The following is a 10,311-nucleotide window of genomic DNA, read 5'->3' as shown; positions in this document are numbered from 1 at the left end:
GAACAGTCTCCACGTCACATCATTTTTACTGCATCATTTCCTTCTTTATGTCCTGTTCTGGAATTGTTGTCTATGCACGTGTTCATTTTGCTGCCTCTTGCCTTTCCTTCCTCCAGTGCCTCAGTAAACCTAATCTGGCTGCCAAAAAAACCAGTCATAACAGATATATAATCAGCAGAGCATTTTCAGAGCTCTTCCAAATGTTGATTGAAGTTTTTCTTTTAATAAACTAATATAAAAATTATATTAACTACTGTACTCAAGATACTTGAGTAAGCTTTACTACAAATATTCCAGTTCTCTATTAGCACCTGACAACAAATGGAAGTCATAACACATAAAATATTGGGTCATCTCTGAGCTCTTGGTAACTGGACTGAGCAGAATAGAGGAAGTTCTCAGTAGACTTAACAGCTCTGTATAATGCTGGTGTAAGTCACAGCAGCTTTTGCTTCATTCAAAAAAATAATGAGATATTTTTCCTCTATGTTATTATTTTATTTGTTGACTTAGTGACTTGACCACTTTATTTGTTGACTTTGTGACCATTTTATTATAGGTATTGGAGAGTAGTATATATATATGCATACAGTAGTTTGTCATTTATGGACTTACCTCCAAAGTGATGCTGTGACCAGAGAAGAAGCAAAATGTGTTCGGTGCATGAATACAGCATGTAATGCCTCTCTGCTCTGCTCTCTCCCATCTGCAGTTGTCCATGCTGCTCAAGGGTCCTCAGCACAGGAAGAACATGGACCTTTGGAGTGGGCCAGAGCGAGCTACAAAGATGATCAGAGGGCTGGAGCATTTCTCCTGTGAGGAGGTGCTGGGAGAGCTGGGTTCAGCCTGAAGTAGAGAAGGCTCCAGTAACATCTTATTGGGGCCTTTCAGTACTGAAAGGGGGCTTATAAGTAAGATCTTGCCAGAATTTTTATCAAGGCCTATTGTGGTAGGATAAGAGGTAATGGGTTTAAACTAAAAGAGGGTTGATTTAGATTGGATATAAGCAAGAAGTTTTTTACAATGAGGGTGGTGGTGAAACACTGGCACAAGTTGGCCAGAGAGGTGGTAGATATCCCATCCCTGGAAACATTAAAAGTCAGGCTGGGCAGGGCTCTGAGCAGTTTGGTTGAATAGATGTCCCTGCTCTTTGCAGGGGTTTGGACTAGATGACATTTAAAGATCCCTTCCAGCCCAAATTGTTCTATGAGTCTGTGCAATGGGACACGGTGCCCTGGATGGCAGCATTGCAAAGGTTGTCCTGCTTCTACTAAAGTGGAGAGAGAAGTGTCTGCTTTTCCTAACAGGACTTGGCATCTCCCTTGGCTTGGGTAACTGGAGCTGTCTTGTGCTCCACACAGTAAGTACTGACTTGTTGAGAAATGAGTTTTTTTTTTTTTAACCAAACCCAGTAATAAAAATGTAACTTTGTTTTACTATTTACTCAAGTACTGTCTTTCTGCTTTCATATCTGCCTTCATTAAAATAAGTAAGAGATGGGATTTATCTAATAGTGGCAGGGAGGTGGCATGAGGGCTGGCTGCTCTTGCAGCTGAGACTTTTCTTCTGAGTTTTTAAAAATTTTACAGAGGCCAAGATGTGAACTTCCTTTAAAGAGAGAAAAAATAACCCCTCACACATTCACCACTCCATCATCCACTCCAGCAAATAAAAAGAACCACTCTGTTTATTTAATCTAAAATGTATCAGTTCAAAATGTACAGAAAAAGCAGTACAAATTTACAAATATACATAATCTGATTTTGCATTCTTCGGTCATCATACTTTTTAGATGTCTGGCTTAAAAAAATTCACATTTCTGATACTGTCTCCTCTCACCTTCACAACATTACATCTGAATCCTCCAGTCCAAATGGTTACATGGTGTTTGGAGCTCTGTCGTCGAGCTCTTTATCAACCACATTTGCCAAACCCTGTGTAAACACCATTACTCAACTACTTCTTTAAATCCACTTGGCACCTCAGTAAACCTTCTTCCGTTGCCCTTCCACATATCACCGCTCATTTCACAGATTATTTTAATAGTGAGAATTCAGCAGAGACAAGGCAACAATTACAAGTATTCGCTATTTAGAGCTATTGGAAGGCTTGAGGAAAGTTGCTAATATGGTTGGAAATACTGCCATTTAAGACAAAAGGATTTATGTTGCTGACAAAGATTGCATTAGGATGTAAAGCTCTATTAAAAAAAAACTTAAATAATATTAAGAATAATTAAAAATTGCTTTTAAATAAATAAATAATAAATAGAAATAAATAAAACCATTTCAGAGCCAGTGGAATTTTAACATTTAACCTGTCTTTTAAAATAATTTCTTTGCAGGTTTGTTTAGGGGTTTTTTTGCAGTTTTCAGTGAAGGTGCCTCAAATAATCCAGTGCCATAAATATTTTCAATAGAAATACTATGTTCAAGGCCATTTTCATCCAGGTTTGTGTGAAGCATTTCAAAGCAGCAAAAAGAGAGTGGTCTGGTTTCTCTCTTCAGAATTTGCCTGGATGGACACTCTTTTTGGAATTGTCTTTCAGGCTGTTGAATATCTCTTTGGTGCCATTCTGCCACTGAAGAACAAGATCCATGGGGGTTTTCCCTTGCTGGTTAAAAAAGCAGAGGAAGCATGATTTAATTTCATCCAGTGAGGGCTGAGTCCTTGTTCTTTCTTAAATACTTGTTCAGTGCATCCCATGAGACCCCTCTGCACACACAGGCTCAAGACTTAGTCTCACTCCGTAAGGTCAGAGTAGTTTGCTCTACAGAGTCCTGGTCAGACTCCTGATGAAGTCTCACTGGATTTCAGTGGGTCTAACCATATTGGCAAATACTGTGACTAGCAGAACATGCAGGTGTTTATTTTCTAGTTTCAACTGATAAGAAATATATTTAGGTGAAACCTCAATAAGATGCATTTCTCTTAATGCAGAATTCAGATGAGAGTTTGTACTGGTTTAATTTGGGTATTAGGAATTAACAGGAATTAAATAAGACCAATTTTTGTGTGCAGACAAAGTTTGAGACAGCAAGTCTCTGGCCTTTGGGGCTTTTATCTTCTGTCGTTGTCATACCCTGATGAAGGATAATGCCAAGAGCAGCCCTGTTCAGGGAGATGGGCAGAGAGTAGGGAGTGCAGAGTGCTCCAATGACTGTTTTCTTCCTTATCCCCTGAAGTTTTGACTTACTGTCATTTAAAAACATTGGCAATGCTAAACCCCATGCTACTGATGCTAGGTATGGATTTGGGAGAAAGGGTCTATGATATGCTATATTTTAACAAGTAGCCACAGAGCTCCAGCAACACTGCTGCTGCTGCAGTGGCTGTGAGCTGAGTCAGATGTGGGACTTACTGAAGCTCCTTGAGCTGCAGGGATTTTTTGCTCAGTGGTAAGGTTAACAGCCAGTCATCCAGATGAAGTGCTGGGGCTGGCTATCAGCTGTGGGCTTAACAGAAAGGAGATTTCTCTGACAAGCTACAATCTTTGTTGTCTCAGTGGTGGTTGAAGTCCAGGAGTTGTGCAGAGCAAGTGTCTGTCCATTATATCTTTTCAATGTATGATACGAGTAATTAAAATAAATCTTAGAAAGGTGTGATGCTGTTTAAGTGGCAGCTGATGCTTTCTGGTTTTAAAAGGGGTACTGGGTTTTTCTCTTTTTCCCTGACCTCCCCTAAGTTACACTTTCCTTGCCTCAGCTCTGCTTCAATTAGCTCTGAATTGATCTAATTAAGTCTGTTCACAGTAGCTTCTCCCAACCTCAAAACCTACAGAACTGCTCTGGTGGGAAACTTATTTTAAAGCATTTTGAATTGCTTCATCTTTGTGCTGTTACTTACGCAGTTCTTTAGAGTTAAATCTGCTCCGTGCAGAATCAGAAGCCGGATCATTTTGTAGCGGTTCAGCCTCACGGCGTCGTGCATGGGAGTGTCTCCTTCCTAGAGACATGAGACATGGACCACGGTGTCAGTCCTGCCAGCCCAGCACTACAGTCCAGCCCCAACTGCACAGTCAGGGGTTTTTACAGGCAAGTGGAACCATGAAGGCAGGCAGCAGCTTGATGCCACCTGGTAGCTGACAGGTAAGAGGTCGTTGGTACTTACTCTGTCTCTGGCGTTGAGATCGGCTTCACAGGCAATGAGGTGCTCCCCACAGTCATATCGCCCTGTTCTCACTGCCACGTGCAAAGGGGTGCTGAGCAGCTGAGAGGGGAGGAGAGGAAGCTGTCAATGGCATGGAACAGGTAAAAGCTGCTTCAAAAACAGCTGCGAAAAATTATCTACTAGGAGTAAGGATCAGCTTTTCATCTCCAATTAAAAAAGCTGCGGAGTCCCAGAAGCACATACCTTGTCTCTTGCATTTATGTTTATCCCTTTGTCCAGTAAGAATTTCAGAACATCTAAACTACCTCCCCGGCATGCCCAGTGCAGAGCTGTAGATTGAAGCTGCAGTAGGAAAACAAAAGGAATTTAATATATCATTATATCAAAAAAATTAAACTATTTTGATCAAATTTCTAAATCAAAAATAATTTTTGTGCAATTTACCCTAAAGCACTTCACTGTGATTACTGAAATGTTTCTAGTAACAGCTTTTCTTATTTTGCCCTAATTTCTGCAGTGCTGTGATTTTCTCACTCTTCATGCTTGCTGCACGTTGCTCCTAAAGACAGAGATCTTGGCAACGCTGCTGTGAGAGAGGATGTGTTTTGTCTATTCTGTGAACGTAAAAGTTGTCTTTTGCCAGGTATGTGGCTGGTATGTGCTAGTTAATATTATTTATTCAGTGCCTTTTGTGTTCTAAAATGCATGGAAAATTAAGCTCAAGGGAAAGAATGATTCTCTTTAAAAAACAGACAACCCCCCCGACAACTTATGCAGATCCGCAAAGTGAATTAGAACCCTTTACTCTACAAGATTCAGTTTCTCTGCCCTGAGCTCTGCTGGAAGATTGGAATGTCCCTTGGTGGTCCCATTCTGCCTGTTCCTCCTGCTTCTCACACCCTCCCTGAACACTGCTGGAGAAGCAAGGCTGGCCAGTGCCAACTGTTCAGCACAGGGACAAAGAGCTAGGAGTGGAAAAGCAAAAAAACAGCTGCAGAAGCTGTTGATACTCAGCAGCCCTTGTGGCTGGCATTCCAGAGGAGCAGGGGGCTCTCCCAAGCCAGCCTTGAAATCCTGGTGGAGAATGTGCACATTGCAGTGAGCCCTGGATACAGGCGTGGGACAGTGGTATCTCCAGCACCTGCTAGCAGGCTGAAGTGGTAGCCTGACCTCAGCTCTCTTACCCTAAGTTAGGCTTTACTGTTTGTGGCACTCGACTGGCCAGCGTGTTCCTCTGCTTCCTGTGTTTTCCAGAAACCATTTTGGCAAAGCAAGGCAGACACCCCCTCCTCAAAAGTGAAACCTCTTCTCAGAAGTGTTATTTGAAGGATAAACTCACAAGACACCGTAAGGCCTTTTAATGCTCCTTCTCTGTAAGAAGCACTTCTGTAAGTGCTTCTCCTGGCACTTATAAAAAAACAAGCAGTTTTTGGAAAGAGGTGTAAGTAGATGTGCATACCATGTCTTTCTGTTCAAGCCGGGCTCCAGCTTCCACCAACTTTTTCACCACCTCTAGATGTCCTTCAGAGCATGCCCTGTGCAATGCAGTGCGCTTGTACTGGCAATTGAAACAGTGCAAAGTCAGACATTACATATTGCACAAGGGTATCTTTAAAATCTTTTCTCCCCTTCCCTCTAGGACCATGGCAAATACATACTCTGTGCTGATTTGTTTTTAAGAGCTTATGCTTTTGAAACCTGAAATCTGCTAAATGTTAATAGCAACCTGATAGCTGAGAGCTGCCTACCCAGCATTTTAAAGGATGTGAGAAGTATCTGCAGTATGGCATTCAAATTTAATATGATGCCTGTTGAGTTCCCCATCCAACATGCTATGCTGCATTTTGCAAATGCAGCTCATGCATTATGGAGTGTGAGGGCAGGCAGCATCACTTATTTCTGTCTTTCTGCAGACAAATTTCTTATCTCCTCATCTGTAGCTTTGGAAGATCACCTTCTACTGATAATCAGGGTTTCCTGGGCACCAACCGCTTTTCTTTTAAATATAAAGACTCTTTTGAGGTAATATGACTTTGAAGAGTTTCAGTGGCCTGTTTATCACTAGAAAACTTGATGTACAAAACTTCCAGCATTTATTTACTCCCCCCTTCCCTTTTTTTCTCCTCATAAGGATGGAAGCTACAAAACTTTGTGGTAGAAGTTATTTCAGTTCTATAATAACCCCTCTTATGTAGCAAGCTTTGCATTAGGAAGGAAGATTGTACCTCATCGCAGACATTTGGATCCCCTTTTTCTGACAGGTATTTTTCAATTACTGGCAACTTATTCTCCAGCGCAGCTTTAAAGAACGTGGGTATATCCACGGGTCCTGTCTGATGGAAAGAATATAGAGGGCATAAATGTGTGTGGCACAAACACCCATCACTGCTTTCTCCCGAAAAAGGTACTTTGAAGTAACTTACAATAACTTCTGGTTCAGGTTCCTTTAAAACAGGCACTTTCACTTTCTTGCATTTTTTCTTCTTCTTCAGCTGAATAATTTTTTCAAGATCCTCCAAGTTTTCAAGTTTTGTCCTTGCCTCTAATTTCTTCTTCTTCAGCTGAAACAAATCAGAGAAGCCGGCAAGCTGAGCTGTGTGACCACCTCTTCCTTTTCAGAGTGGCAGGACGGCATGTTACTATTCAGCTGAATTCCCTTAAGACTGTATGAACTTTGAAATAAACTGTCTTTTTAAAATATTCTTATTCACAGATAGGGCTATTTGACCATTAGAATAAGTTATTAAGGGTAAGAAATTCTTTGTTATCTATACTTTTTCGTATTCCATTGGACCTTTTCCTAAGTTCTTCCTCAGCCATGTGCTGTGGTCTAGATAGCTTGAATTTAGGCTGGGAGTCAGAGCAGCACTGCAGTCCCTTCTGGCACAACTTAAAAAATCTCATGTGCAGTTCGTGAGAGCTGGGAAACTCCTGCAGTTGTAGCTGACTTCCGCCAAACATTTTTTCTTCAACTGCTTTTATGATGCAGCCATTAATTTATTGGAACTTAATTCTCTTTGGTTAAAAACATACCCTTAAGTAAAGAACAAGGTTTAGACCGATCTTAGCATTTCAGACAGCAAGTGTTTTATTTTGGTAAGCTACAAAGAATGTCCTCAGTGTCCTTGATGGGCAGTTCAATAAATGTTTGAGATTTCTTCAAGGCTGCTTGTAAAAAGCATCCAGGCATGAAGTCAGTATGGGGCACTGTCAATATCGAGGGAAAATGTGTTGCCTGAACTGAGATCCCATGAGGTGTCCTTGACTTCAGAAACAAGGGGTAACTCGGTCAATACAGATGACAGATTCATGGTGTCATTAAGGATAAATACCTTGGTGATACCCTGTCATACAGCATACAGTTTTGTCAACTGAATTCTTATTCAGGTTATTTCCACCTTTTCTTTTTATTGTTGTCTGCATCTAGGGTTTGATCTGTAGATCATTGATGTAATGGAAGATAATTATGCCGGCTGAGTGGACTGTGGATCAACTGGAGACCCAGAAAGTTCTTAGGACACAGTTTTGGAGGAACTCAAAAAGCCTCTATAGCAAGAAATAATGTCTCTGTTGAAGGTTAAGTAGTAGTGTTTATTCTAATATTTCTGATGCTCACTTTCCTACTCTTCATTTTTCAGAAAAAAGTCTTATTCCCCCTCGAGTTAAACTTTAATTTCCAAACCACTTTAAATTTTTAGGCCAGTTGGTTTCTTATTCACCAAAGAATTCAAGATGTGTTTTGGGGGAAAAAAGCATCAGTTCTTAGAGGTATAGGAGAATTGTCATGCTCCAGGAATAGAAAATGGTACGTTTCTGTAGACCAGTTTCACTTTTATTTGTAATTGTTCTTCCCAAATGTGCTAGTAAGTGTAATGACATGTTTTTATAAAAAGAACTTTTTCATGGTAAATAAGACTTCTGGCTTCAGAAGTGCACTCTTACATCTTTTGTGCGCTAGTTATTTTTGGAAGCAGTCATTAGGTGTGGAAGCTGAAGGTGGCTAACTGGCTCTGATTGCTCCCCCCTTACTGACAGCTGGCACCAGGTGATTCTGGGCAGGAGGGAGCCCCTGCAGTTTCAGTCAGACATTATAGGGGATGTTTTGGGTTTTGCCTCAAAGCATTACTGCCTGCAGCCATAAGCTACAGATGTCAGCAGATCTCCATGGTGTTCAGTGTACTCTAGACCAACCTCCTTTGGTGGAGATCTCCCAAGGGTTTATTTAGCTCACATGCATGTATTTCTAATTTAGAGAGAGGCAAAACTTCAAGGACAGCAGCAGGAAGTGCACACAGGATGATAAAAATCCAAGCAGAAAACCCAAGAGCCTACCTCTGCTTCTAGGTTTTTCTCCTTCTTGTAAGCCAGATCACCTCGGGTCAGTGAGTGCTCAGAGACTGTCTTTAGGTCATCCTGCTTCTCTAATCTCACAGCAGCTTCATACTCCCCATTTTTGAAGTCCTCAGGGAGGAAGCTGCCAGTCTCTTTATCGTCCACTTTCTTCCCAGTTACCTGTAAATGCAAACATGATATAATATAATCACCAGTGTCATGACTGCAGTGGTCATCACCTGGGAACATGGATTCCCTAGGGTGGACCTCGTTCCTGTCCTGCTCTCAGGATGTGTGACAGACCTAGTGCAGACATCATTCCACCTGTGCCTGGGTTAGCTGCATGTGCAAATGGGTACACCAGTCTCGCCTGAGGGCAGATTTCCCACATGCACACAGCAACTCACCCTTGGCATCTTCAGGGCTTGGATCCAGATCCATGAGGCCAGCTCTCGGTCTAACTCCCTGCCTGGCTGCAGCTGAGGTGCTGCTGTATCGACAAAAGCCAGAGGGGTGGGAAGAGCATCCTTTTTGTCCAGGGTTTTCTTGTTTGTTCATTTGCCAGCCTGTGTCAGACTCACCAGAAGGCTCTAAAAGGCTGTGGTGGAAAGAGCCACCACAACCAACCACCCTCAGCCTGTGGGTGTTGAGTACAGAAACTGAGCAGGTAGTGTGGGAGGAGAGGCTTTCTCCACTGGGACCTTCCAGCTCTATTGAAACTCATCCCATGCAGTTAAACCAGGTTGTTGAATAGTTTCTAAGCTGGTTTTACCCATCTCTGTCAGTACCAAAGTCTCATTTACAAGAGAATGGCAAAAGGTTGTTCCCGTGCAGGGGCTTTGTGGTGCTGCACAGCAGCACAGCTTTCAGTAGCTTTCAGAAATATTCCTGATGCCCAATTAAATGTGTACAAAGAATTTAAGACAACATTAACTAGTTAGGCTATATGGCAGTTATATCTTAACATAGTCATCTGGGAAAATAAAAGTGGTGCTTCACTGTATCATTCCTGTTTTCCCAGTTTCTCGAACAGATCAGACATTCTGATCTGCAGTGGCATGTCCCATCACCTGTGGTCTGGTTTAGACATTATTTTTCAAAGGCTTGTCTACATCGTGAACAGCAGTGGTTGTAGGAACTGTTAGTGTATTATTAGAAAACAAAACTATTACTAAACTGTTTGTTTAGTATTACAAAATACTTCAATTTTTCTGCATTAATACCTTCTCTCAGTGCCTTATTAGATTGGAATTACTTAGAGTGATCATAAAATTCCTAGCTTCTAAAAAAAAAGAATTAAAATCCAGGACAAAGGCAAATAAATAGCTAAATCTGGTCAGTCTCTGCTTCCTGGTGAACTGTGCTCTGATGCAAAGTCCAAACAGCTACGTAGCTTTATCTGTGGTGAGCCCCCTTCCCAAATAAAAGTTAAAATGAAAATATAATAGGATAACAAAAAGTATATAAGGGCTTGCACCTAGAGCACAGCAGTGCTGGTAACCTGCTAAATCACTGATCCAGAGAGGTCATCTTTCTCTGCCTGTTGTAATGACGGCCTAGAAAGAAAAGTAATTGTGAATAAATGAGAGAAGGTTGTACCTACCAGCTCTTCTACTTTCATCATCATCGTCATATTTGCTGGTGTTCCAAGGTTGTACTCCTGTACAGCCTGTATGGCTGAAACTCCCAAGGGCTCAGACCAGCTCTGCAGGGACCACCACACTCACTTTGCTTATATATCTTTGGGAGAACTGTGCTTGAATGAGATAATCTTCCAACCTGGGAATCCAAGTATGCCCCTTGCGCTTGCCAGCTGAGAGGTAGGCTCGCGCTCATTCCAGACATGTTAACGAGCCAGATCTGGTGTCG

At 41.7% G+C, this 10,311-nt stretch overlaps 1 protein-coding gene across 1 annotated transcript; it reads right to left on the bottom strand.

Annotated features, from left to right (window-relative positions):
- Nucleotides 1–2,407: 2,407 nt before the first annotated feature.
- On the bottom strand, nucleotides 2,408–10,158 carry ANKRD1 (ankyrin repeat domain 1). The gene is made up of 9 exons (XM_027899873.1): nucleotides 10,046–10,158; nucleotides 8,443–8,622; nucleotides 6,534–6,671; nucleotides 6,336–6,443; nucleotides 5,570–5,668; nucleotides 4,354–4,452; nucleotides 4,111–4,209; nucleotides 3,847–3,945; nucleotides 2,408–2,614 (listed from the first exon to the last, which is right to left on the bottom strand). The coding sequence occupies exons 1-9, from the start codon at nucleotides 10,073–10,075 to the stop codon at nucleotides 2,504–2,506; spliced, it is 963 nt and encodes a 320-aa protein (XP_027755674.1). The 5' UTR covers nucleotides 10,076–10,158; the 3' UTR covers nucleotides 2,408–2,503.
- Between the last annotated feature and the right edge of the window lie 153 nt (nucleotides 10,159–10,311).

This window comes from Empidonax traillii, unplaced genomic scaffold (assembly GCF_003031625.1).
Source record: "Empidonax traillii isolate 1590-97213 ecotype Southwest subspecies unplaced genomic scaffold, ASM303162v1 scaffold693:size341962, whole genome shotgun sequence".
NCBI lineage: Eukaryota > Metazoa > Chordata > Aves > Passeriformes > Tyrannidae > Empidonax > Empidonax traillii.
This window is presented reverse-complemented; position numbering and strand designations above follow the sequence as displayed.